Consider the following 27,444-nt stretch of genomic DNA (forward strand, 5'->3'; position numbering starts at 1 on the left):
AAACAGTCTAAACATCTACGGATCGGTGACTGACTTCATGATTCCAGCCTCGAGTCAATTTCACCTCGTTCTTCACACTTGAAATTATCTTCACCACAATCAAAATGGCGACTCAATCTCTCCCTTCCACCCCGAAAGCGACATCTCCGGTGGCTCCTCCCATCCCAGAGGGTACCCTGACCCCTGGAAAATGGCGACACCCCCAGCTGGATGAGATTGTCCGACGCCAACATGCAGCTACGTTTGATCAGAAAAATGTAAAGAAGCTGGTTTGGAACGGCGCAGCTCTGATAATGAGCTGGACGTTTGGGTCTACCTTTAAAACCTAGTGAGTGCGATAAGAACTTCGGTGCGTCGCGTCGCGTGCTAACAGTCTCTTAAGCTCGCGCCAAATTTTTGATACCAACCATATGTATCAGGAAGTTCCGTTACTCGTACTCCAGCTCTTCTTCATTTTCAATGTTCTAGTGGCGCTTTATCCCCTCTTCCGGCCGAAGGATGACCTCTCAGACATTTCCCTTACCCCCACCCAACGCTCACTTCTTGGTTTGGATCCTGCTGTCACACCACCAGCAACTCCTGGGACAACATTTGTTACCCCGCCCAGATACCGGCTTTCCACTTCACGCAAAGCCAGTCCTGCAAGCAGACAATCCTCCCCCATGTCCGCGAATGCAAGCTTTTCTGAGCGACGCTCTTCGATCAGCACACCTTTCTCCCCTGCCTCCAGCCCTCTGCTTTACAAGGCGATGTCAAATGGAGGCAGGGAATCTGTTCAACGCCAGAGCTTTGGATCCGCATCCCCTCTGGCTCTGAGTAACTCCTTTGGAGAGTCGACTATGAGCATGGGCCCAAGTACACCCTCTCCGCTCATGGGAAAACGGGGTAGTTTGGGAGTCAAGAACAAGTGGCTGTATGAGAGGAGCCGGCGGCTTTCAGCCAGCGGAGGAGCTCTCTGATTCTTTCCAGTTTTCTAAACCATATCGCAAACGGGCGCTTGGGTCATTCATGGTTTTGGTGTTTAATGTCATAGCGGTTGTTTTGTTCACAATGTATTACAAGGATACCAATTCGAGGTCTATTATTACAAGCTATTTTCAATGTTCCTGTGACGTATTCGTGTTGTTTATAAAAATCCGGGGGCTCCTGGATATCTTTCCCGTCCTAGTATGTATTGAGGCTAAAAGGGCCTTTGAACACATGCCAACAAATGAATAAGAATGTAGATAACGGAGATGTAAGACAAGTTATCATTCTGTTATAATCTTCCATACGTTCCTTCATTCAGCATATAGTGCACTGTAAATTGTACTGACATTCGGCCAATCTGGCTACCCCGTGTTCAGGCCAAGATCCCGCGCCCGGACGATTAGAACCGCCAACCACTTTTAGCACTTGGCAAATAAACAGCCAGAAAGCGCCCTCGCCTCACCTACACATTGACATTTGCTGTGAAAATCTGCATGAAGCCCACAACGGCGTGATTACCAGCTTCCTTCCGCTATGGGAGCTTCGGAGTCCAAGCTTGTCTTCAAACAGGGCATCTTCCGCCTCTCGGAGGACCAGGAGATCCCCGCAGACGACCCCTACTGGACCAGAGTACGATTCAATACAAAATATCTATCTATCTAGGAGAATTAGAGGCTAACCACGCTGGCAGTTCTGGGAACTTCCTGAATCAACCGAAGATGTCTTTAGCCTTTTCACACCAGCTGACATACGACGCACGCGCGATCACGCCTTGCCCAACTTCCAAACACTCCTGCTCGCAGTCACCTCGCGACTAACTGTACTGAAAAATCATCCCTCGTTTCCGGACCCCGATCTTGCTCCCGAACGTGATGTCCTCAACTGCATTCGTATCCTCACTCGCCTCCTCCCCTATGTTTACGAGGCGGAGCATCTGGAGGAATGGGAGGATAATTTCTTTTGGGCACGGAGAAAGAGAAGGACTAGACAATCACAGATTGCTGGGGAGGTCCTCTTTGACGAAGCACAACCGGAGGATACCCAAGAAGCGGCATCACCGCGCGCAGAGGATTACGAAGATGTAAAGCCTCTTGCTGAGGAGTTGATAGACACATTGGTGGACTTGCTCTTCTTTGCCGACTTCACAATTCCTCGACTTCCAACTGCGAAGAGCAAGGTCTCTTTTTCGATTTGGCAGAGTGGTGTTGGCTGCAACACGGCTATGGGGTCCAACAAAACATTGGAGAGCAACCGATGCGAGATTCTACGGCTTATGCTTACTCTGACTGGAAAGGCCATGTATTTGCCATCTAGTGAGTTCGGATTCTGATTCAACCAACATATTCAAACATTTACTGACTAGTATAGATACATTGCCTGTCGTTGGCGTCAAGGCGATCACTTACATCACAACTTGCCAAGATAAGCAGGCTGTGTTGACCCTCCTTTGCTCTCTTCTGAACACGGTATGTTATGCCATGCTCAATTGGTGCTAGGAGTCATTCTAATTAAAAACAGGCAATGAAGTATAACCCCGCATCGTGGAGGGTTCCATACGACCACGTTGTTTGGAAAGATCCCAGGCAGATATTGGTGATCTATTGCGTGCAGCTTCTCCTTGTCCTGTTGTTGTATCCTATTCCAGAAGACGGCCGTGGAACTCCACCGAAGAATTATTATCGTCATTACTTTGGCAGGCTACATAGACCTCAAGACTTCCAATTCCTGGTGGATGGCATGACGAGAATTCTGAACCAGCCGGTATGTATTCTCTGCTACGCCACGTATCAAGACATTAAACTGATTGACCAAACCAGATGCAAGCTACTGCTTCTTATCTTCCTGGGAGTCAAAGATCGGTGAAATGGGCCACTGAGATGTTGGTCCTTTTCTGGGAGACATTGCAATGCAACAAAAGGTTCCGGTCATTTATCATCGACTCCAATCGCTCCCATGACTTCCTTGTTTTATGTATCTTCTATGCGATGGAATATAGAATGGATACTTCCAAACAAGGAGTGGTTCGGATGTGCGTTTTCATCCTCCAGACAATGAGCGCGGAGCCAACGTTCGGGAAGAGCCTCAACAACAGTTTCGAAGGCCAAGAGACTTTACCGCAATCGATCCGGCTACTCAAGTTCCGGGGATCTTATGCGGACTATTTGATCATGGTTTGTCCTTTGCCCCATCTAAAAGCATAGAACCACACTAACCGCCGCAGTCAATCCACACGTTGATGACAACCAGCAAGGGGAATCTAGACACTGTGTATCCTACACTTTTGATCATCCTCAACAATATCGCTCCCTATATCGAGCGCATTTCTCCGAGCGCCTGCTCAAAGGTCATTCAACTTTTCTCTTCTATGTCTGCGCCCAGCTTCTTGTTGGCGAACGAAACCAACCACACTCTTCTTGCATCGTTGCTTGACTTCATCAACATTGTTCTCGAGCACAAGTTCACCGGTAAATCTTCCACTGAGATCTTCCCTTTCGGCCAACCCGTTTCTGACTTTATCTAGACAACCCATATCTCGTCTACTCGATACTGAAATATAAGCAACGCTTTGAAGCCGTACGGGCTTTCACTCTCGAGAGTGGCCAGCAAGAGATCGAGCGGCAGAATGAGAAGAGAAAAGCTGGCAGTTCTTCAGATGTCGCCGTCAGCCCTACACTTTCACAGTCCGAGGATGATCTACACACTCCTACGGATGCCCGATCCCCGTTAACTAGAATCCCCGAAGAGAACAGCCCATTCGCAATCGGCGATGATGACTCCGATGATGAGCGTGAAGAAGAGGGAGCACAGACTCCATCTCAATCATCATTCTCGGCTCAGACCTCACGGAGACCCTCCACGACATCCACCACGGACGAGAACGGAGCGCAGCAGGTGCGAGCAATGTCCGAAAAGGCACGAGGAAAGAAACCTGCTGGGCATCCTCCTTTCTCCCGTCAGAACAGCATGACCAGTCAGACAAGCATGTCTGCTTTGTTCACCCCCTCTGCTAGTGGCTTCACACCAACCGTGCCATGGGTAAGTTTATACAGACTAAACCACCTTTCCACTAAATGTTCCCCTACTAATAATACTTCCCAGCTCGAGTCCTGGTTGCCCGAGCTTCCTTTGCACACGACCCTCACCATCATCTCAGCCATTGCACCTCATATTCCCGATGCAGCGCTTGTAAGCGCGGTTAGCCCGGAGGCCCGCACACTAATCCACAACCTCCCATCATTTGCTGAAGAACCCGAGGTTACAAGCATAATCTCCGAACCAACCCCCGTTCGCGTGCAATCATTTGAGTGGTCCGCACTTTCCATGGGCTGGTACGAATCGCTGCTGTGGGGATTCATCTTCTCCAGCGAGATGGTGGTCGGTTCCGCTTCTGGTGCAACCCCAGGAACTGTTGGTGTTTGGAACGGTACAGCTATCAAACTCTTTAGAGTCCAAGAAGCTGCCGCTCAAGGTCCGACCTTGCTTGCGCCCAAGGGCGCAGTTGATGCTGTGGGCAGCAACCTCGTCCAACGCATCGGAAACCTCAGCCTTCGGGGTCGCAACTCACAAGACTCCGGGACAGCCCCTGCGCCAAGCGTACGGGAGGTTTAAGGTCATTTTTCCGTGACGTACATAGATTTCATTTCACAGCCTACCCTTTTCGACAATTTCGCTATCTTCCATCCTCGGGCTCCCTGGATGACGGTGCTGGTCTTGCGATTTTTATGTCTTTTTTAGCACATTCTGGCATTCATGCCAAATACCATACATTACTATTCCTAGTTTCTTGTAGTCTCTCCAGTAAACAATACGTACGATCAATTCTTGATTGGGCTCGCATCTTGAGTTCCCCTAAAGTTGTTCTTTTTCTATGGCCAAGAAATCGGCTATATGGTACATAATAATGGGATAAATTATCAACTGGGGTTTCTTATATGTCCCAGGTTATACATAGAAAAGTCGCGTGCACAAAGTATGCTTTTTTTTCCTGCCTAGATGTACATTTCAAAACACCAGCTCAAAACTTATCAAACATTCCTCCTCGGCGTTACGGTCATAGATACAGACAGGCCACTGGGGAAACACGTGAGTCCGAATTCCGATCGCCATTGGCCAATTTGTCTCTTCGATTCAATCAAATCAATTCCTCCTTCTTTTAACTCCAACTCGATACGTCAAGGAGAATCAATTATTTGGGTAATTTCGTCAACTGATACTCTCTACCTTCATGTTATTCCTCGGCGTTGTTGTGGCTCTCCTAGCGGGACCGGATCCCGCCATTGGGGCCATCACCTCTAGCCTACAGAGCATTTTAAAAAACACCCACGGCAGCACAGACTATGGATATCCCACTGATCTGACAAGAGATCTCTTACCTGTAAGTCTATCAGTGATATCATACATCGATAAACTCTCTATGGGGCTCTCCGCCGTCTGGGCCATATTGTTAACCCTGAGAGCCACGAATGTCTAGATTCCTGTTCATTCTCATAAGTAAGACACTTCTCATGGTGCTCACTCCTGACTTGATCATGCACTGACTATACCAAAGCGATTATTGGCGAGACGAGCCTTTCTATACCGGTATGTAGGAGCTCTGGTGCCTAATGCCTACTTACTCCTAACATTACCATGCATAGGTCTCTCACATGGCTGCACGTCTACCGAAGCTGATGTCTGGCTATACAATGGCACCCTCTATGTGAGCTTGCTTAACCCATGGTCTCTGCCCCGTTCCTCTGGGTAGCTTGCTAACCAAACAAGGTTGGCCATGATCAATCTGCCCTGACGGCGTCGCGAACCCTTGAATCCTTGTATATCAATCCAATTCTAGATGTCCTAGAGCGCCAAAATCCCGAGAGTCCATTTGTATCATCGCCTACTAAAAAGTGAGTATCTGGCCAGGGCTCAATATGGCCTCAGTGCTAATGCTTTGTTGGACCAGCGGTGTGTGGGATACTGTTCCCGACCAAACGCTTTACTTCTTCATTGATGTGAAGACATCTGGCCCCGAAACTTTCAAGGCTGTGATTGCCGCTCTAGAGCCTCTGCGAGAGAAGGGCTACCTTACCACCGTCAAGGATGGCAAGACCGTTACCAACGGACCCGTCACTATCATTGGCACAGGAGAGACACCGTTCGACATGGTTGCGCCCATCAAAGACCGAGACTACTTTTTTGATGCGCCTCTCGCGGATCTTAATGATCCCAAGTACGCCGGTGTAACTGGAGTTATCTCGCCTGTTGCTTCAACAGATTTCCAGAAAGCTGTCGGCAAGATAACTGTCGACACGGACCCAATTCTCTCGGACGACCAACTCAAAGCTCTCCGAGACCAAATTGCCACCGCAAATGATCGCGGGATTGGTGCTAGATATTGGAACACGCCGTACTTCCCGATTCGTGCACGAAACCTTGTCTGGAGGACTCTTTTGAGGGAAGGGGTCATTCTGCTCAATGCCGATGATCTAGATGCTGTGGCTTCTTACTTTTAAATGGCACAGGGCCCCCAAAATTACATCGAGGTCATACAGTCACTTATGCGCTCAATTACATTATGCCCCTCACGTGGCTTTTTACTAGGATTTGCGTCAATAACCCTTGTCAGATTCCTTCTGAGATTCTCCTTGATTCAAAGATAGACAGTATCATGCCAATGTGATGTTCATATGTGCCTTAACCCTCCGTGCTAGCCGTTCCCAAGACTCCCAAGATAAAGCCATCCATCAACTCCTGTCAAATGGCTACCATACCATGTCTCATTCACTTCGCAGGCATAAGCGACACTTGTGTGGCGAATCCTTGACATCCATGTGTTTAATCTGACGGCCAATGCAGCGTTCATCCTCTTTCTTCATGTGTCGTGGACATTTGATGAACTCGCCGCCTGTCGAATGACCACAGGCGTAACGGATCTGCAACTGGACACAGACTTCCTGTTTATTGATGTCGTGGACTGAGGTGCATGGTCAGTATCAGTGACTTGTCTGAGCACAGCGAGGTAACACCTGGGCACAAATGTAGGCTTACCTACGAGGTCTCCGGGGGGTCTGTGGGACATCTTGATAGGTACTTTCGACGTGACCAAGTTGCGGCTATTACACTTGAAGCCGACCTTTTCATGTTTGATGAACTATTAATTAACAACATGTTGATCTGATTTGTCTTGCTTACCTTCAGAGGTATTTTTGGTTCTGCTTGTGTTCACGAGCAGCAGTTTGGTTTGAGAGATTGACCAAGTGTGAGAAAAGACTGGGCAAGGTGAAAGAGCTGGTTATAGAATAAAGACCAAACACTATCAAACATCACATATTAGCTCATCTTTGTATAGAACAAACATCCATGCTCGTAGGCACAAAGCTTGTGGTCTCTATGCAATAAGCCTTCCTCATCTTCTTTCACACAGGCTGTCTACATAAGTACCAGGTCTCAATCCCATTACTAAAACATTCACTGTCTCACTACCATCTATAGAATTCAACGACTTGATTAAACACCTCTGGATGTCTACATATCGACCTTCCTAAAGCGGTAGACAATATATGTTCCTGGCACGTGATCTCCAAGGGCGCGAAATCAAGCTCCCCGATCTCCAGCTCCTCTCTTCACCTTTTCCACGACTCTCATTGGACGAACGAGAATGGTGGCAGATCTGGGAGATCTCTTGGCCAAGGTGCTCCCCACCGGGGTTGAGCTCACCGTTCGCCATGTCTCTTCAACACCCACTCCATGCGAAGCTCTGTTTGCAGCTGCGCCGGGCCAGCTCTCCGAACCGACACTCTGCGAAAATCATTTCCTCTCGGTGTCAATTGACTCTAATGATGATGGTGAGACAATTATCTTCGGGATGGAGGTGATGGTCTACAACACGGCCCACTTGACCACTATCTTCATCTCTAAAGCCGACTCAACTGGTTTCCTGCATCTCCTAAAATTGCCAAGCAAGGTTTCTGTCCTGAGACTGGTCTCCAATACCTTTCTCTCGTTTCTGGCTCAAACCCGTCAACGGCCTGGCGTACGTCTGGTCGTGTCGTTGTTCGCCCGCGCCCAGAATCAGTACCTGTTCCCGGGCAGCATTGAGAACGCCGAAAAGCACGTTCTGGACGACCGAGGCCTAATTAAGTGGTGGTGTCGTGTGCTAGATCCGATTTTACGCGAGCACGAGCCAGAATCGGCTCTTCAAGAGACGAAAACGCTGGATCAAACAGTCGAAGCTGCCAAGGCCTCTGCCACTGCATACTTGATCGTTCCAAGCTGTGACCGCTTTGAAACACGAAATTTCTTCCCACCTACGGCCAAAACCGATCCGCAAGATCGCCCACGCTGGCTCAATAGCTACCCACTCAAGCAATTGTACCACGACCCCTCGGCTCCTCCTCGCTGCTTGGTACCTCGTTTCCCCGATGATCCCAAGACTCGTTTCCTCATCGACCTGGACGGCGAACTGCCCGATGAGAATGAAGGCCAGCCTGTCGGCCCTAATGCCGGACGTTGGCGCAGTGTACGGTCCTTGGACCAATTCTGGGAGATGATGTCCTTCCGACAAGAATGCTCTGCTGGTCGATTAGTCGGCTTTCTGTGGTTGGTCATCAACCCTCCTGGTCTGATGAACTCGACATCAATGGAAAGCCAAACACGTGGTATCTCTGACAGCGGCCTGGTCTCCAATGAAACAGAGATTTCTGGGGCCATTCCAAACGAGGAGAAAGTGGAGAATGGCTCTAGCCAGTCCGAAGAAAATGCCACCTTGACGAAGGCAACAACAAATTTCACCACCGCCGATACCTCCCCCAAGCTTCCCCGGGATGATGCATCTACGTCTGTCAACCCCTTCGACTGGCCAGAGGCCGGACGCGGACAAGTCGTTCTCAGCGAAGCAGACTACAAAAAGATGATGGATTCGGTTCTAGACCATTTCTATGACGAAAAAGAAGTCGTCACCAGTACCAGACTCTACGTTGACCAAGTTTCTTCCCTCGCGGACGAGCTTACATGGGGCAAAAGGGTTGTGAGCAGCAATACCACGAGTAGCACTGCTTCCCAGCCTGCCAATGCCGATCCCAACAATGTCCTAGATCTCGGGCTAATCCGCAAGCGAAAGAAGTCGCTGGGTGAGGGCAACACGCCCGTTGTGAATGAAGCACAACCGAGTGAATCGGGAGTCACGCAACCAGCTCCGTCAGTGCCAGCTGGTGTTAATGTGCTCAATGCGAGCTTGGTCCGGAAGAAGAAGAAAACATGATTAATGGGAATTTGCATTTACTTTCGGTATCACGGGATAGGTCTAGGAGTTTGGGGAAATATTGATTTTTTTCCTCCATATTGACATTCGAGAATAAATGAATAAGCTATAATTACCGCAATTTGACAATTGAACTGCCTACAACATAAGTACTTACACTTACCTTTACATCCGGAGCTTCCGAACAGGCAGCTAGATAGGTATGTCCAATATTTATAGTGTGGGAAAGAGATGCCCTCTGGTTGGTCCACGAGTCAAATACGCGTATTTGTACAGTAGCATTGTGAGGGCGGAGACAGCCAACTGCCGGAATGAAACCCACCTCCAATTGCTTCTTTTTCTTCTTCTCCAGAATGTCCTTCTTGTTTGCTTCTATGTTGCTTTTCCTTCGTGTCCCATGCTGAAGCCTACCTTTTCGTTCCTCCTTCGCAGATCTGACGATGGAGCGCTGTACGCGTCCGTCGCAATCAGTTGGATTGCCTTGATCTGGTATGCATTCATACTGGGAGTTTGCGGTCTAGGATATTTTCAGATGTATGATTCAGTTTGCTTTTTAAAAAATAACGTATCACTAATGCAATTACTTTTTACCCAGATGGAAATACTTCCTCAGCCAGCCGTATCGGTCACGACTATCGAACGCCTCCACCTCCGATGTACCGCACGTCACCGCCATCCGGCCTGTCAAGGGCCTCGAGCCGCACCTCTATGACTGCCTCGCTGCCACCTTTCGACAGGACTACCCGACTGACAAGCTCAGCATTCGTCTCTGCGTAGCGACACGTGACGACCCCGCCTACCCTACCCTCTGTAAACTAATCACCGACTTCCCGCATGTCGACGCGCGGATTTTCGTCGAAGACGAAGATCCACTCTTGCAACAGGATGGCGTCAATAAATACACGCTTGGACCGAATCCCAAAATCCGGAATATGAGTCGCGCATACCGTGAAGCGAAAGGAGATATCGTCTGGATCATTGACTGCAATGTCTGGGTCGGGAAGGGAGTCTGTGCCCGGATGGTGGACAGGCTGTGCGGGTCTGGACCGTCATCGACCAAGAAATACAAGTTTGTGCACCACCTACCCGTGGCTGTTGATGTGACGGGAGAGAGCAACCTGCGTGAAGAGCGACAGGCGCTCGTAGACGCGAACCCAGAATCCACGGATGCCGATGCAGCGGCCGCAGCGATGCCGTCCGTCCGTCCGGAGGATGGGCCTGCAGCCATGATCGCAACTGGAGGTGGTCGCTTGGAAGAGCTGTTCCTGTCCTCTGCGCATGCGAAAATGTACACCGCGATCAACACGGTTCTCGTTGCGCCGTGCATCGTGGGAAAATCCAATATGTTCCGCCGCTCTCATCTCGACTATCTCACCGGTCCGTCCGCCTCGGATCCCCAGGCTCGCCATCCCGGTATCGATTTCTTCTCCGACAATATTTGTGAGGATCATCTGATCGGTGATCTGCTGTGGAAGAAGCAGGTGCGGGAAGAGAAAGAGCTCCGCGAGCGTTGGGGCAAGCATGCCATGGTCTTTGGTGACATGGCTATTCAGCCTGTTGCCAACATGAGCGTGCCAGCATACATTGCTCGTCGTGTGCGGTGGCTGCGAGTGCGTAAATTTACTGTTCTCCTCGCTACGCTTGTCGAACCAGGCACCGAATCATTCCTGTGCACAATATATGGTGCATGGGGTGTCACTTCTGCCTTGGCGCCATATCTGGAGCGGAATGGCGTGCAATTTGCTGCCCATCTCGGAACGTGGGATGCGTTTTTCGTTTTGTTCGCCTTTGGCATCCTCTTCTGGATCCTGATCGACTGGACACTGTACGTCAAACTACATTCCGCAAAATGCATCGAGTTGGATGAGGATACCCCGGCTTTTGCTCGGCCTCAACGCTTCCGATCATCCCAAACTACTCGACGCCCGTTCAGGCAATGGTTTGGCGCTTGGCTCGGCCGCGAACTGCTAGCCCTGCCTATCTGGATCATGGCCGTGTATGGCGGTGTGACAGTCGTCTGGCGAGACCGGCGCTTTAAGGTCGGCTTCGATGCGAAAGTCCGGGAGATCGATCCCCCTACTCCGCTACCAGCAGAGGTTTCGTCAGCAGCGGGCAAGGTCCGCAGTGATTGAATTGATGTGTAGATGAGACCAGATGAACGTTATGTATACTAGAACATCATTCCAAAAGCCCTGTGGCATCTTTCAATGTACTGTTATGATGAAAAAAAAGAAACGAAATGCATTAATATAAACACTAACAAACAACATATGCAAAGAATATAAAGTACCCATATCTCCAATTCTATACGTAAAATCTTAAACTTTTCTTCAATCATTTCCGATCTGCCCAAGAAAGCAATGTCATCCAAACTCCTTAATATAAATCAAGCAGATCCACTAGCCTCGCCCTCAGTAGCCCCCTTCTCCAAACTAGCGCCAACATCCGAAGCCAGGAGCCACTCAACAACCTGTCTGCCTGCAGACATCTCACCAGCACCCTCGGACTTCTCCTCGCCCTCATTCTCACCAATGGTCATCTCAATCTCCTGAGTCTGAGCATCATCACCCTCAGCACCCTCAACATCCTCGTCACCCTCAACAGCAGCCCACGCCGTCCGCTCAGCGAGGAACACAGCGTCGTGGCCAGCATCGTTCTTAACATCAAGATCAGCGCCAGCTTCGACAAGAGCCTTAACACATTCCAGGTGCGCGTTCAGCGCAGCCCAGTGCAGAGGCGTGTTGCCGGAGTTGTTGCGGTGGTTCACGAACGCGGCGCGCTGGGCTGCGTCTGCGGATGAGAGCTTTTGGAGGAGAGTTTTGAGGATTTCTGAGTTATGTTAGTAACAGACATAAGAAAGAGATGGTGTTAAAAAGAAATAGAATATTTGACATGACATGTAAAAGAAATAATCATTTCAAGTACAATTCGTTCAATTGACTTACCAGCGTTTCCATTCGCAGCGGGGAAGTGCAGAACACAGGATCCAGAACCACCCTCGCTCTCATCTGCCATATCGATGGCAGATGCCACAATCTGGGACTCGTTGCAGCTGTGTTGAGTAGCGAGGTTGGCGATATCCTCATTTAGGGCCTCGAGGTCGCCTGCTCGGGCGTCATAGATCAAATCATCGACTGCCTCGGCAGAAAGTGCAATTGGCACTGAAGGCTTTGCCTGTGATGTCGTGGAAGCGGACATGATGTGTGATGAACCAGGTATTGGTATTATTTTTGTTCTTTTTTCTTGGTGGGGTTGTTTTTGATATCCCACTTTATTTGATGTAGCTGGAGTGGGGTGTCAGTAATAAGTCGGTGTTCACGATTGGAAGATGGCAAGATAAGTGATGAGGAGAGCGAAGGATATGATGTGTGTAAAATCACAAACGGCTTTGGGGAAATTCGGATTTTTGCATAGTACAACAGCAATCCCCCCGCGATATATCCAGGCGTGCAATTCAAGTCCACGATAAGGATTTCAATATTAAGGACAAGTTCCAGCCACAGAATGGGAATCGGTGTTTGAGGTGTTTTTCCACAAATTTCGAGTCGACTAACAGGGAGTATATTCAATCTCACCTTTGCTTTTTTCAGTTCTTTGCTTTCTAGCGTGGAGTATCCCGGCAACAAATGAAGCGATCGCCGCAAAAAATAATTTGATATCGCGGGTCATGTGACTGATAGTGGGCTATCAGTTCAACGGTACAATAGAAATTGTCGAAGAGTGGATGTCAATCACTACGTGCGTATGATATATATTTAGAATTATTGGGAGAGTATCATGTCGAGAGACAACGTTTGTGTTGATACATGGTACATGGTACATTGTACAAATAACTCTACTCAATCGGGGATAGAAACAACAGGAAGTCTGTCTGCCTCTATCCACATGCAAGGCAGAACGCCGAGAGAAAAACAAATCAAAAAAGCTCAAACGCCGAGTCCCACGTCCGGTGGGATGGTATCAAAAAGCTCCGAAATGGCAATGCGACCGGTGGCAACGAGAGAATACACCAAACAACCCTCCCTCCCTCCCAGAACTCAAACAAAAGCTAGGCACACGGCCCTAATCCCTGAGCCAAGCCCGTCTCTTCTCCTCCTTCTTTTCACGACGCTTCTCCTTGAACTGCTTCAACTCTTGCTTCGTCAATTTCTTAGCACTGCGCTCAGCGCGCAAGCTGCGGCCGTCATGGCTATTTGCCGCGGCATCAACGTCGAAGAAAGCGTTCATCTGCCGCCGAGACTTGTTCTCATCATTGTGGTTTTCTGGATTGATTGACTCCGCTTGCCATCGTCCAGTGAAGCGATTAAATGTGCCGGTAGCTGCATATGCTGCGGAGGGGTCGAAGCCGACTGCGGTCGTGGGCTGTGCTGGCTCTTCGTGGTATTGCGCATAAGATGCGGTGGGGTCGTAGTTGCCGTGGATCGCGGGATTATAGCCACCGAGGACTGGTTCCTTTTTCGGAGCTGCGCTCTGATGGCTGTCTTCTGTGCCGGGCGCTGCTGGGATTGCTGGGACCTCTGGCACGCGGGGGTTTTCCCATTGTGAAACTCCAGTGAAGCGGTTGTAAAAGTAATATGCCGCTGCGGTGGCATCCCATGCAGGTTCCCATCCGTCGTCCTCGGGCTTTGCGGGCGGAGCCTCGGTGGGAAGTGGTGGTGGCGCTTCATCGGGGAGTGGTGGTGCAGATGTCAATTCATCGTGCTCAGGTTCATCGGGTTGCGACTTGGATGCGTGGGTTTCTGGTTCTTCGGTTTGTTGGGTTTCTTCATTCTTTTCCGCCTTGTCTTTCTGGCTGTCGGTGTCATGCTTGGCTTCCGTCTCAAGGCCCGACGGAGCAGGGCTGGGTGAGCTACTAGTGCGCTCTTGTAGTGCGGATGTCGATGCTTCTGGTGAGGCAGACATGCTGGGCAATGTAAGGAATGATGCTTGCAGGCAGATTACCAATTGACAGAAGAGAAAGGAATAGGATGCGATCTACCCAGTCGAAACAGAGGTCCGTGCGGGGCATTTTAACGCCACCGCCTACCCAAATGGCTCAGTCTGTACGCTAACCCTAAGTTGGATTAGCGCGGGTATACACATGCATGTTCACTGTGCACCTCGGCTTCGTTTTCACCAACACCCAACACCCAAGGATTGACCAATGTTGTATCAATATCTCTGGGGCCATCATAGTATTTAAATTTGATGAAACATATCTTGCTTCTACTTCAGATCAAACTTAGATTAATACCTTGCTGAACTCTCCTACAGTTCACTTTCTGTGTGTTCTTCAACTCCCAGGCAATAGCACTATGGCTTCCAGATATGGCATGGCACCATGCGAGTATTTGCCATCAAGATTTCCACAGTCTAGCTCAACACACTTCTAGCCAAGTGTCTTCCCCGAATGGGAGAATTCATCCTGATTGTCCATATTGTTAGCCTGTTTGCCATCATCATCCCGTTGCGCAATCTACACAGGTTGAGCACCGTGATCGTAACTAATTTTTGAAATCTGATGTGGTTTAATTAACAAGAGAAATCAGAACGGTGGTCACCTGTTAGGCAACTGTTTGGTGGAATGCGCGAGCAAGAATGAATGTAGTTGAGTCTTGGGGTTCTAGAATTCTTCCACTTGTTTTGATGCCTCGTGAATTGCAGACACAAGCCAAACGATAGGACCCAGACCTTCATACTGTTAAATTAACGATCGGGAATCTGGGAATACAGTGAGTGATAGGAACTCTGAAGGCAAGTTGGAAATGTTCAGCCAAAACCCTAATTTCCGATCTACAAACCTTCAATACGGATACTAGTTATACGTAAAAAGGTCTCTTGCACAAACTATGCTTTTTTTACTGCCTTTACAAACATTTCAAAAGACATTTCAAAGGACTAATTAGAGGGACCAACTAAAAATACAACTAAAAATACATCATAAGACCGCATAAGCAGCCGACTATTCTTGTTATACATAGTTATAGACTTAGTATAACTAGATATTACTACTATATAAACTCTTTCATCTTGCCATCTATGTTGTAGGTAGCTCATTTCAAGACTTTGGAAAGTCTCTCAACAATATTTTCAACCTGCTTAGATGTAGCGTAGCTCCTTGCTTGATTTTTCAACCCTTTTTTTAAACTTTCCGGTGATTTTGAGCGAGCCCTATAGCTCGGGTACAGTTACCGACTGTGCTAATTGGTCTTTCGGAGTTTCTAGCACTGGAATGTTCCCCCTGCATTGGTTCCTTGAACTACAGCGATGTGAAATCCTGATTCCAGTAAAACCTGCTGCTTCACGGAGAGTTTGAGGTCTCACTATTGGACTGATCCTGAATTCCTGTATCAGAGTGGCTCACATTCCTCTTTATTTGTTAACTTGTTGATACTCAAGATTGCCTAGGGGGTTGTTTTTCCGTATATCTTGTTTGAGGTTAAAAAGGACCATGTCCTGGCATCTCTTTGATGCTCGCCATCCAACAACCAGTCGACAAACTTCGCCAACATCGTCTCTCATTTTTTTGTTTTTCTGACCCACGCTCAACTTCAGCGTCATTCGTTCATTTTAGTATCATATTTAATTACTGGCTTTAATTAATACAGTTCTGCCCATTATGAAGGGAATTACTCTTCTTTCGCTTTTTGGTGCTGCACTCGCTCATCCGGCGGGCTTGGTGAGTACTTCCATCTCTACAACTTAGGGCACACATCTGACTTGGGGATATCTTAGTGGTGGGGCACTGATGTCTGCTACACCAGTCCAGACAATACCGAGAATCAGTGCTCGGATGCTCAGCAGAAAGGCTTCGACTTGTCTGAGCTGGGGAACGGGGACAATTGGAGCCTGGAAGGCTTCCACTTCCACGGCCTCGAGCCTAAGAATGGCTGTCAAGGATCTAGTTACGGAGTAGGTGACTGTTACACATATCGAATGCTCTCGGTTCTAACCTTTTGAAGGGCACTTGTCTTGGAGGAAAGCTTTCTAGTGATGATGACTGGACAATCAAAATTTCCGCCACTGACGCTCCATTCTCAATCCGCAACTTCCATCTTTCAACTTCTCGGAGCACCGATGTCTTCATCATCTACGAGATGCCTGATGGCTCTTCCTGTCATCATGTTGCTTCCAGCTCGTACCGGGGAACTGACGTTGGCAACGACCAGTGTGGTGGTGCTGTCTCAGTCGAGTTCACGCTTCCCGAAGAGAGCAAGTTCGGCGATTGTGATCTAGAGATCCATTCGATTGACTTTGACTGCTCTTCTGGAACCAAGCCGCCAGCTCCCCCCGTCCTAGACCCCTCGTACTCTGACCCTGAGCCTACCCCGAGCTCAACTGTTTCCCTGCCTCCGTTCTATTTGCCTTCTACTACGTTGGAGGTAACCCCGATTAGCTACCCTTCCCAGAAGCTGACGACTTCCACAATCTGGACCACCGAGGAGTTCACTGTCACTAAATGCCCACCAACCGTCACTAACTGCCCTGGCCATTCAACTGTTTTGATTACTTCTACATATCCCGTGTCAACCACAGTCTGCCCGTCTACCCCTGTGGACCCTGAAACTAGCACGACATCGCCCTGGGTTGTGCACTCGGATCCCCCAAGCTGGACAACTTCCGTACCCCACTTCCGTTCGGATCCTCCGAGCTCGACTACTTCCGTACCTCACTTCCACTGGACCTCGTCTGCTACCCAGGAGGTTCCTTCAATTAGCCACTCTTCCCAGAAGTTGACGACTTCCACAATCTGGACTACCGAGGAGATCACCGTCACCAAATGTGCACCAACCGTCACTAACTGCCCTGCTCATTCGACTGTTTTGGTTACCTCTACATACCCGTGGTCAACCACAGTCTGCCCTTCCAAGCCCGCGGAAACGGATCCTAGCACAACATCTCCTCATGTTCACACGCATCCCACGCTCACGAGCTCCATCAGCACCACGACTACTACCGACCCTAGCCCGCCCGCCGTTACCGCCCCTTGCCCGAATGTGGTACCCAAGTGTCTCAACACATGGCTCTCCATTCCTAAGTGCGACTCCAACAGCGACGCTGCATGCTTCTGCCCATCTACCGAATTCACAGACAAAGTTAGCGGGTGCATTCGGGCCTGGAGCAGCTCCAAGAAGGAGGAAGATTCCGCCCTTGCTTTCTTCGCTGGCATTTGCGCCCCCTTCGTTCCGGAGAACCCTGCTATTGTAGACATCGCTACAACCTGCACTTCCTCGGACCCTGTTACTTCGACCACTCATGTCCCCCATATCACTAGCAACACACGTGTCTTCGTTTCGACAGTTAGTGTAGCCACATCTGTCCCCACGGCTCCTTGTACCACTATCAGCTGGGCCTCGCACACGGCAACTGTTCCCCTGGTTGAGTTCAGCACAGTCACTTGCTCCACTACCACCTCCGTGAATCTGGTGGTTGTTACTCCAACCAGCCCTCCTTCTAAGACCAGCCACCATTCGCACGTGTCTTCCTCGACACTGACCACCAGCTGCAAAACTCACACCACCTCTGTTCCTACTCCAACTGTCCCTAAGCCCACAGTATCCAAGCCAACTGAAACTGTTGTTCATGCCAATGTTGGGTCGAAGCTCCCCTTGTGCAGCTTCTGGGCTTTTGGAATTGCCCTTTTGGCGCTTCTCTTTTAATAATCTCCCTGTTCAATTTCTGAGAAAATAAACTTTGCTTCATTATGGTCGATAGTTATTTGTTCCACTGCATGTATTGAATGCAAGGCAGTGTGAACTAAAGCTCGATCTGATTAAATTTACTTTTTGGGGATAATTAATTATATACGATTTGTTTATTCTTGAACATGATTGATTTGGACGTAACGTCAGAAGTGAATCGGTACTTCTGTAATCTCAGTGATCTAATCACAGTCGGCCTTGATCTTTTACCATCGCTCAAAGTCTACAGAGGAACTTCCGCACTGGTATAGTGCACATTCTGATATTTAAGAAACTTGTTAACATGGTCGAAAAAGTCGAGCTCTAAGGAATATTATAGAAGCTTGTCGGGTTAATCCCACGCCAAAATATTGCTAAGACCGGGTGCATTGCCAAGTTCCCACTGAGCCAGGGCAAGAGTCCACGGCCGAAGCAGCAGGCTTACGCTGCACCGAGCCGATTGCAATTGTAACGGTAGGTGTATTGTATGAGCCGTCTCCGTCATCACTATGCCAATTATAATCGTCATCTCCAGCAATACCTATCCAAAATTTCAAAGTAGGCCGGTCTCCCCGGGGACGGTTCGGTTGAGCAAGAACATCAAGTACTTTCAATGATGAGTTGGGCTAATCAACAGCTTTTGCAAGCTCTTACATTGCGGTATGGACTGACTTGGTCACAGTGCGTTTTAGGTATCTAATATTTAGGCTGCAGTTGCGGAGCTTGAAGCCGTGAGGAAATTTGTTCCGGGTTTTATTTTGATCGAACAGGAAACGCCGAATGTAAATCCATATGCATAAGAAAAATTTGCAGGTATGAATTAGCACTAGTCGCCACCTGGGCAGCAATATTCAAATCAGTTGGTTAATGCAGGGGTTTGAATGGAGTGACGATCGATATCAATATCTCGGGTCTGTGGCTGTGCAGGAATAATCTTGCATACATTAGACAGAAAGGAAGTAACATTAAAGATCTATAAGTCCCGAAGTCCACGGAGTGAATTAGGCAAGAAGCATTCATTGGATAAGGATAGTAAGAATAACTTGTCTACAACATGCATCCTATCCAGGACACAATCCACTCTCAGCTAGCCTTCATGAGAACAAACTCTCGGAAATTATCAAAGGCCCGAGAAATAATTGAATATGAATCTGCTTATACCAGCACACATATAGTGGGTCCTCCCAAATATTGGGCCAACGAAAATATATGGGTACAATATTGGCTAATATTTGGGACGATCCACTTTGTATGTGATCGTGCATACCTATACGGAGTATAACTCCGTATATTCACCTGTGTCAGGCGAATGTGGCTTTTGATTTAAGATCTGTTCCGCATACGGAGTACTCACAAAGTACATGCTCCTCTTTCAGATCTTCGTCCGGTTCAAATCTCATAGTGGATCAAAGTGGAGATGTTGTTCTAGCCACAAGCGTCACCGAAGGTTCCTTTGTCGTAGAAGATCAAAAATGCTATCAAGCAGCATGTTATCGTCGACGAGTGATCATGTATGTTATCGAACCTGGCCTGTTAGAGGACCAATAGAAAGATGAAGGATTGGTCCTACAAAAATCTATGTGAAAAGAAATACAAATCGAATAGGGCACATAGTGACCATGTGATGGCTGTGAATCACATGTTTATATTCAGGTGTGGCTGAGACACGTCAGACACATCTATCCACCAACTTCCTTGGCAAACCATCAGCGAGATAAGAAACTACCAAGACATTTTGTGGGTCAATCTCGTCAGGACTGCTAGAACGAACATCATAACCGTCTTATTTAGTTCCATATGCATAGCAGTCAACAGATCCACTGATTGTCAGTTCTGCACGAGGACTGTACCTTTGATCGACCCTATCGGTCAATAAAGAATGGAGACCCAGCTAGCCATGAATTTCCGAAACCTCACCACGGAGCTGAATTTCATAATCTTCTCCATACTATCGTGTTGACCCGAATACGGATTACTTCGGCCAGATCTAAAGAAGGATCTTTGATCAAATGAATATGATAGGGAAGGGGGAGACGACGAAAGCAACATCCAATGACAAGTAGATCTATTGCTGGCTCCTATCTCCGCTAAGGCTTTTTATACCGATGGATCAATTCTTCTAACTAGAAACAGCAAGGATTGTCTTTTGTATCGATTCGATCCACAACATACTAGTACGGAGTACTCCGTATATGTGCCACAGTTCAGCCCCGATCAGCTTTATGAGGGAAAAAGGTGGACGTGGCTGGCTAGCCTTACTTGAAAAGCATACAGTAGTTTCTCTCTGGTGGTATATTTACCCCCAAATGTTCGGTTCTCGATCGTAAATCTATCCATACTCTTCGTACAGAATATTTGCCCACCATGGAGAACGGATTACAGCAGCAGCTACAACAGCTACAAAATCTACAACAATTGAATCCCGCCATGGAGGAACTAGCACGTTCAGAGCTCTTCAAACCAGCTCCGCGCTCTTTCAGCCTGGAGGAATCTACCAAACTGAGTTACCAGAGGGCAAAGGCTTTTGCTAATGCATATGGTATTTCCTACCTATATGCTCTGCCGCCTGATGCAACTACTGACTATCATAGGTCTGACGCTTAAGGATGTCTTATACATCACCCCTAAATTCTGGAAGCTGCACCGAGAGCCTCTATTGACACTTGATGGTGGTGCCTTCACCCTTCTTAGTATTCAGTGCAATCTCTTTGTGGGCACACTTGCTCCGTTTGCCCTGAAGCGTCCAGAGCTCCAGCCGATTCTCCAATCTGCTTTGGATTTCGATATCTCGTGAGTCACTCTCTAAACAAAAGTCTTCCAACATAGACTATATCAGGAATCATAGCTAACAGGTAGTCGATACCTAGGGCACAATTCATGTTGACGGAAGTGAATCATGGATTAGATGCACGTAATATACAGACAACTGCAACGATTCTACCTGATGGTGATATCGACCTTCACACTCCTTCTCCAAACGATGCAAAGTAAGTTGAGGGATATCGGAGTTCAATTATCTTGAAATTGGCTAACAGATAGTCTCAGGGTTATGCCACCAACTACCCCAAGGGGTGGTATTCCGGTGGTTGCAATTGTAATGGCTCGTCTTGTGAGTGAAGATAAAGACTGTGGAATTCGACCATTCCTAGTCCAGCTTGGAAACGGAAAGGAGATGTGTAAGGGTGTTATATCAAAGTCAGTCTCCAAGTACCCTTCAGACCTAGACCATGAGAGCTAACTCATAAAAAGGGCCTTGCCCCAACGAACTGGCGCCCATCCAGTCGACCATGCTCTCACATACTTCGACCACGTCCGTCTACCAAGATCCGCCTTGCTTGGTAGCTCGGAAGAAACAGAGAACAAGCGCGAGGAGTTCTTATCCTCGATCCATCGGGTTGCAGTGGGTACTCTCTTCCTCTCAGGGTGTGTCATCCCATCACTCAAGCTTGCCGCCTTTAATGCGGCATGTTTCAGCCAGAACAGGCTTGTCAGTGGCCAGGATGGAAGTCCAATGGCAGTGATTGATTTCCGGACTCAACATATGCCCATCCTCCATACTATCGCCCAGTATAGTGTGCTAGAAGCATTCTTCGTTTCTGCAGCGATGGCGTTCCGAGAACAGAGCGTGGACCCCCGGGTGCGTCATGGTATAGCCACAGCCTTCAAGGCGATATCACTTGGTCATTTCAACAAAAGCATCATCGCTATGAATGAGCGGTGTGGGTGGCATGGACATTATGAGCATAATCAGCTTCTTCAGATCGAGGTAAGATTTCAGTATTACTTACTCGTCGTGCACTTGACTAATTCACCATTCTAGCTGGAAATGCGCGGCGCATCGACTGCAGAGGGGGATATCCGCGTCCTTGCTATCCGTACGTGCCTAATCTTTGAAAATGCTCTAGAGAAGACTAACCGTAAATACAGGACTCGCGTCGGAACTATTGATCGGTCGATACCAAATGCCACCACCAAACGATCCTAGCAGTCCCATTGCTCGACATGAAGCCTCCCTGTTCTCCGAAGCGAGGGACCTTCTTCAACAAGGTTCGAAGGGAGCTCACCGAAGCGAGCAATTTAATCGAAATATCCTTCCACTCGCTCTTCCATTAGTTGAAGCAATTGGCCATAGAATGGCATATGAAGCTGCTATAGATGCTAATATTGACTCAAGCTTGCTTAACCTCTACGAGAGTGGGGTTATGAAACAAGACTCTGCGTGGTACGTTGAACAAGGGGGACTCAGCAGAGGAGTTCAACGCGAAATGGAAGCTCAGGCGGTGGATGTCTTACTTCCCCAGATGAAGGATCTCTTGTTGGCTTCTGGTGTTCAGCCATATAGCAATGCGCCCATGACTTCGAAGACATTATGGAATGATTTCGTTTCGGGGTTGGAGGTCTTCTCGGGAGATGCGCCTTCAGATCTGTTCCCTTGATTTCGGAGGGTGGATTGTTTATAGTAGTTTGATCATCGACATAGCACATATTTTCGTTAGATAGATAGATGTTTTATGAAACTATATCATACGGCGGGCACGCTAGCTCTAGTGTCTAATACTCCGTACATCCCTAGAATAACGGAAACCCACAGCCGCGTTCAAAGGCGTGTTTTTGTGATACCCTGTAGATATAGAGGCTGGAATTTCTCAATTTTGTGAAGTTGGACAATAGAAATATATGCAAGATAATGCTCCTATTTGCACGGAAATTATTAAGAAATGGTTGACTGGGAACAGTTTTCCGAACAGTATTTGCAGGTTGGCATAGCCGACGTATTCGCTGGATTTGAATATTTCTTGTCGAAACATGAATGAATGATCAATTGGACAAATCCCGAGTTTTGAAAACTTTAGTTGTGTCAATATATCCCAAATTTGATTGAATAGGCGTGGGAGGTGTTGGGATGAATACTTTGACTGGTTGGTTGGCACCATGGACCACCGGGCGTAAGTGTAGTATACTACGTACTCGAGAGCTGTAATTAATATTGTTGGACTCATTTAAAAATTGCGCATTTAAAAGGACTATTATTGTTGTTATGTTATTATTGAATTAAATGCATGTGTTGTAGATATATATGTTGGGTGCTGTTCACTAAGACTCTAGTACTCTACCATCCACATTGGTTCCAGATATATATATATAGCCTGTACATCTAAATAAATATAACTCTCACCCTCACTGTTTTAGTGGGACGTATAATTGAAAACGGTTTGAATCAAGCGTTTTGTAGGAAGATAGAGATAATTATTTAATAGCTAAACATGAGATTTCGGTATATCTATTGCGTCAAAACTACTCGAACAGCCCGTTTACCATCAATTCGCGTTGTGGTATACAGCTCACGACTTTTTGGAATCATCCTCAAGTACCTAACAACTGCTGGGCTATTGACTAACAGCTACTCTACTAAAATGACGTACCATCTAATTCAGTTTAGGCGACGCAAAGGATGTTAGGCGTCATTTCCTACTACATTCTCCATATCGCCCTCATTCAAGTGTGACTATGAATATAGTTCATCGATGAAATGACTATCAATAAGATTGTGATATACCTTGAATAAATCTAGCTAGATCCCGGCCATTCTCAAGATCATCGAAAACTTGATTCGAAAATGCGATATGAGAGCACATTGAGAACTAGGGTGCACTAGTAATGCGGACTATGTATAGACCAAGGGGAATGAGTGAAGGGGATGATATGTAGGGCATCAAACCATGCAAACAGGACCGATTCAGGTCTTCTGAGAAGCCGCTAGGGGGAAGCTTGGCTGCAATCGCTATTTTTCTCGGAAAGCGAGACCACCAATCGGAGAGTTCACGGGAATGGCTTGTGATTAGCATTACGGTGCTTAATTCCTCGCAGCTTAAGAGAAATTAAACAATGAAGGGAGTGTTTTAAATCTCCCTACGTAGTGTTAGTGCCCGAGGTGCAGTGGGCGCCCTTGCAGGTGACCCTCATACGGAGAACTCGACCATTCAGAGGAATCCTAGTCACCTCCCAGCAGAGTCAGGTGCCTGACATGATTAGTGTATGTGTGACATGCCTTAGCTCCCGAAGTGCAGAGCAAAAGTCAAATTAAAGGGAGAAAAGCCCCTGTGCTGGGAAATTGAAGTCTCCAGGTACACCCTTAGAAGGCCCACTTGAGGAGCTTAAGCTTATTTCGATTGAGTTTATGGGCTGTGAATGTTCGCTCTGTAGTAATAGAAAGAGGTATTAGCGTAGTAGCATAGTATATCTGAATTAGATGGATTGTACCTGTTTTCATCCAACGTTACAGACAAATTGTGGGCACGAGTCTCGACCAGACGAGAGCGAGGTCAAGGGAATGCCAGGGCAGTCCCTAGTCGCGTGAAAATGAGTACCTCGCAGTAGATCCATACCAGGGAGCCTCCACAGGAGCACCCTGGTTGGTCTGCAGACCTTACAGAGTGGAGTGATCATCCTCTCCCTTCCCTTCCCAGTTACATTCCGGGGACATGCTGGAGAGATGGTCTAGGAAGCAAAACAATTTGGCCCTGGAATATGGAGTCAGAGCAACTCACAGACCGCCAGTAAAAATCTATAAAGATGAGGTGATTCATCGCCGTTTCCTTTCTTCTTCATCCACATCAAACACTCTCTTTCAATCTTTCCTTCTCTATTCTTCAATCTTCTAAACTCTCCGAGTCCTCTCGTTCAAATCCAAACCATCACAATGCAGTTCTCTCTCTCCGCTATTGTCCTCGGCCTCGCTGCCACCGTCTACGCTCTTCCCCCTTCAGCCCCCGTCGCTGGTGGAGCTGGTGCCGGTAACGGTGTCGGTAACAAGGGCAACACCGACGTTCGCTTCTCTGTCCCCGACAACCTGACCGTCAAGCAGGCTCAGGCCAAGTGCGGTGACCAGGCTCAGCTCTCTTGCTGCAACAAGGCCGTCTACGCCGGTGACACCACCGACATCAACTCCGGCATCCTCGGCGGTACCCTCAGCAACCTGATCGGTTCCGGCTCCGGTGCTTCTGGCCTCGGTCTCTTCGACCAGTGCTCCAAGCTGGATCTCCAGGTCCCCATTCTCGCTCTTCTCCCCATCCAGGATCTCGTCAACCAGAAGTGCAAGCAGAACATTGCCTGCTGCCAGAACTCTCCTTCCAGCGCCGTGAGTACTCCACCAATCATTGACCAAAAAGCTCAACTAACACATCACAGAACTCCGACCTCATTGGTCTTGGCCTCCCCTGTGTTGCCCTTGGCTCCATCCTCTAAGCGTCTCGCTATGTTTTCTCGCATCATGCAAGCAGCTCTGGTCATCACGCCGGCTCTTTGGACTTTGGTGCAGAGTTCGACATACGCGGAGATGTGGATTGTTATCGATTCCGAGGATGGGAAGCAGGCTTTTGATTAGTTAGATGTCCTGTTCATTTCATATCTCGTGTATCATAATCTGTATCGTGTGACACCTCGGAGAAAGAAGACCGTTTTTGATTTCTGATTACAACCTGTTGTGCTCCGTTTGCTTCTTGTCTTATGCATTGGAACCACCCAGCTGCTGTCTAGGGTAGGGCTTCTTTAGCATATATTACTTTAATTCATTAGATCCTCTTACATTGTCTCCATTGCTCCGAAAACGTATGATCCATAATCGTAACTCCACCTGAATATCACCGACCCTGTCTATCTCGTAGCGTAACATCCCTTGCAGAGAATCCCCCCACCAATCAACGAGTGCTCCCAAGCTATGCATTTTCCTTAGTACTATCTCCTAACTTATTCCCTCTCCATTAATTTTAATCCACTTATCACCCGTGGACCTAAACTTCTAACAGTCAACGTCTATTTCCATCTCAAGAAAAATATGACCGTCCAAATTTGACTTCATTCAAACTGCCACCCCAACTATGTGCACACGAAACAGACACTCCAATTAACAAACATCTACCACAGTCTCCCAAACCCAACACCACCCAATACACTATTCCGCTTCTTCTCATCCTGTGCCTCTATCCACTTCTCATTCTTCTTATCCACCAACCCCTCCTCATCCGTCACCCCAGTAGAATCCAACCATTTCGGCGACTGTAGACTACGCGACGAAGTCTTAATCGAAATCGACGAGCGCGGGATATTCAACCCACAATGCCTCTTCAGCAAAGCCACCATGGACTTCTTATCCTTCTTCTCAGACACACATTTCTCAGTAGGTGAAAAGCCCTTCTCGGCCATTGTTGTAGACGGAACACCCGAAGCACCCTTTCCCGGATGACCAGCCGCATTTTCCGAAGTTCTGCTCATATCTTTCTCCCTTCCGATCTCCACTGGCGCCTGCAACACCCTCCTTGGCGCCTCGACGGGGGACCGACAATCCAATTTCAAAATCGGATACGCGGGTCTGGTTAGGGCCCTGGTTGCACGGTCTGTCGGCTGGTTGGAGGGTATATTGGCATCGAACAACGTCCGCAAATTTCCATTGTCTGGCCTCATCTGCATACGGTTTGCCGGGGACTCGCATGGAAGCACTGGGTCGTGGAAGGAGTGGTGGACCATCGTTGAGGTGGATTCCATGCTTGCGCGGGTTGAGCCTGTTTCGGAGGCCGTTTTGATTAAATCGTTTGAGTCTTCGTCGTGGAGTTTGCTGCTTGTTGTTGAGAGTCTTCTGGAAAGGCGGTTTTTGCGCATGCAGCGTGACAGGGTGGATATGAAGCCCATCTTGTATTTTAGGTTTGGGTTTGGGTTTTTGTGAGGATTTGTGTTTGTGATGGTGATATAGGTATGGGATTGAAAAGAGTTCAGTGAATTGGATGTGATTTGTACGTTTTGAGTTTGTGGTAGAATGATGGGGTTGGGATATATGAATTGAATAACTTATGACTTATTCCGGAGAGGAGGGGTAGATATAGAAACTAATTTCAACTGCATTCAATTCTGGGCTGGAGATAAATTGGACGAGGTATGTCACTATCTATATCTTCATGGGATAATGCTGGTTTGTATCGGCTGCAGTGCAACGAAACGGGATTTGATCTATTTGCTCATGCAGTTGGATTGCGTATGCCTCGAACAGCTACATTTAAATCGACATCTTCACATCGTCATGATCTAAACTCTAAAATGTACAATTGGAGCATAACAAGCATCACAGTACAAGTGAGTGGTAGGGGTTGCCTGGGAGAGACCAATCATGATGAATGATATGATGCACAAAAGGCCGCGACAACGGGAAGCACAATTGAGAGAACGAAGCCGCAACTGAAACACAGCCAATCGTCTGGACCGGAAACGTAGCTTGTTTTCAAGAATTCCCCAGATGATGAACTGCATGCAAGGATGCCTCCACTCTCTTTTCAACCTCGCATGAAAAGGACTCGGGCTTTGAAGAGAGAATATCATTCTTTCTTTCTCTCGATTCAAGTTGTGGATGAGGTGAGCTTGGAAAAGAACTCCGTCATTGCGTTGGAATCATTGCTCATTACTGTTGGAGGTTGGGGTTGAAGGAATGTCCGGGTATCCGAGGATCTACGTGCAGATCCTTGATGCAATATCACGGACCCTCGCTCGGGAATGCTTATTATTGACCGTTGACCAACCAGCCCCCCCCCC

At 47.9% G+C, this 27,444-nt stretch overlaps 10 protein-coding genes across 10 annotated transcripts; 7 read left to right on the top strand and 3 right to left on the bottom strand.

The window, feature by feature from the left end:
• Positions 1-104: 104 nt before the first annotated feature.
• Positions 105-4,578, top strand: PEX2_043860 (Nuclear pore complex component; the record flags this gene model as incomplete). Its single annotated transcript, XM_016741661.1, has 10 exons — positions 105-328; positions 383-913; positions 1,470-1,599; positions 1,661-2,282; positions 2,338-2,435; positions 2,488-2,730; positions 2,787-3,140; positions 3,191-3,434; positions 3,491-4,005; positions 4,069-4,578. The coding sequence occupies 10 exons, from the start codon at positions 105-107 to the stop codon at positions 4,576-4,578; spliced, it is 3,471 nt and encodes a 1,156-aa protein (XP_016603363.1).
• Positions 4,579-5,194: 616 nt separating this feature from the next.
• On the top strand, positions 5,195-6,461 carry PEX2_043870 (uncharacterized protein; the record flags this gene model as incomplete). The annotated part of the gene is made up of 6 exons (XM_016741662.1): positions 5,195-5,344; positions 5,441-5,460; positions 5,519-5,550; positions 5,607-5,668; positions 5,731-5,855; positions 5,912-6,461. 6 exons carry the CDS (start codon positions 5,195-5,197, stop codon positions 6,459-6,461), a joined length of 939 nt encoding a protein of 312 aa, XP_016603364.1.
• Positions 6,462-7,606: 1,145 nt separating this feature from the next.
• Positions 7,607-9,208, top strand: PEX2_043880 (H3 histone acetyltransferase RTT109; the record flags this gene model as incomplete). The annotated part of the gene is made up of 1 exon (XM_016741663.1): positions 7,607-9,208. The coding sequence occupies one exon, from the start codon at positions 7,607-7,609 to the stop codon at positions 9,206-9,208; it is 1,602 nt and encodes a 533-aa protein (XP_016603365.1).
• A 397-nt stretch (positions 9,209-9,605) lies between these two features.
• On the top strand, positions 9,606-11,340 carry PEX2_043890 (putative ceramide glucosyltransferase; the record flags this gene model as incomplete). Its single annotated transcript, XM_016741664.1, has 2 exons — positions 9,606-9,695; positions 9,805-11,340. The coding sequence occupies 2 exons, from the start codon at positions 9,606-9,608 to the stop codon at positions 11,338-11,340; spliced, it is 1,626 nt and encodes a 541-aa protein (XP_016603366.1).
• Positions 11,341-11,594: 254 nt separating this feature from the next.
• On the bottom strand, positions 11,595-12,406 carry PEX2_043900 (ankyrin repeat domain-containing protein; the record flags this gene model as incomplete). The annotated part of the gene is made up of 2 exons (XM_016741665.1): positions 11,595-12,037; positions 12,154-12,406. The coding sequence occupies 2 exons, from the start codon at positions 12,404-12,406 to the stop codon at positions 11,595-11,597; spliced, it is 696 nt and encodes a 231-aa protein (XP_016603367.1).
• An 864-nt stretch (positions 12,407-13,270) lies between these two features.
• Positions 13,271-14,110, bottom strand: PEX2_043910 (WW/Rsp5/WWP; the record flags this gene model as incomplete). The annotated part of the gene is made up of 1 exon (XM_016741666.1): positions 13,271-14,110. One exon carries the CDS (start codon positions 14,108-14,110, stop codon positions 13,271-13,273), a length of 840 nt encoding a protein of 279 aa, XP_016603368.1.
• A 1,696-nt stretch (positions 14,111-15,806) lies between these two features.
• Positions 15,807-17,847, top strand: PEX2_043920 (uncharacterized protein; the record flags this gene model as incomplete). The annotated part of the gene is made up of 3 exons (XM_016741667.1): positions 15,807-15,866; positions 15,923-16,099; positions 16,150-17,847. 3 exons carry the CDS (start codon positions 15,807-15,809, stop codon positions 17,845-17,847), a joined length of 1,935 nt encoding a protein of 644 aa, XP_016603369.1.
• A 2,385-nt stretch (positions 17,848-20,232) lies between these two features.
• Positions 20,233-22,304, top strand: PEX2_043930 (putative acyl-CoA oxidase; the record flags this gene model as incomplete). The annotated part of the gene is made up of 7 exons (XM_016741668.1): positions 20,233-20,407; positions 20,460-20,658; positions 20,736-20,855; positions 20,914-21,063; positions 21,118-21,634; positions 21,689-21,743; positions 21,796-22,304. The coding sequence occupies 7 exons, from the start codon at positions 20,233-20,235 to the stop codon at positions 22,302-22,304; spliced, it is 1,725 nt and encodes a 574-aa protein (XP_016603370.1).
• Positions 22,305-24,568: 2,264 nt separating this feature from the next.
• PEX2_043940 (hydrophobin family protein) lies at positions 24,569-25,252 on the top strand (the record flags this gene model as incomplete). The annotated part of the gene is made up of 1 exon (XM_016741669.1): positions 24,569-25,252. The coding sequence occupies one exon, from the start codon at positions 24,569-24,571 to the stop codon at positions 25,250-25,252; it is 684 nt and encodes a 227-aa protein (XP_016603371.1).
• Positions 25,253-25,782: 530 nt separating this feature from the next.
• Positions 25,783-26,553, bottom strand: PEX2_043950 (uncharacterized protein; the record flags this gene model as incomplete). The annotated part of the gene is made up of 1 exon (XM_016741670.1): positions 25,783-26,553. The coding sequence occupies one exon, from the start codon at positions 26,551-26,553 to the stop codon at positions 25,783-25,785; it is 771 nt and encodes a 256-aa protein (XP_016603372.1).
• Positions 26,554-27,444: the final 891 nt, after the last annotated feature.

Source organism: Penicillium expansum (assembly GCF_000769745.1).
Source record: "Penicillium expansum strain MD-8 chromosome Unknown contig145, whole genome shotgun sequence".
NCBI classification, from domain to species: domain Eukaryota; kingdom Fungi; phylum Ascomycota; class Eurotiomycetes; order Eurotiales; family Aspergillaceae; genus Penicillium; species Penicillium expansum.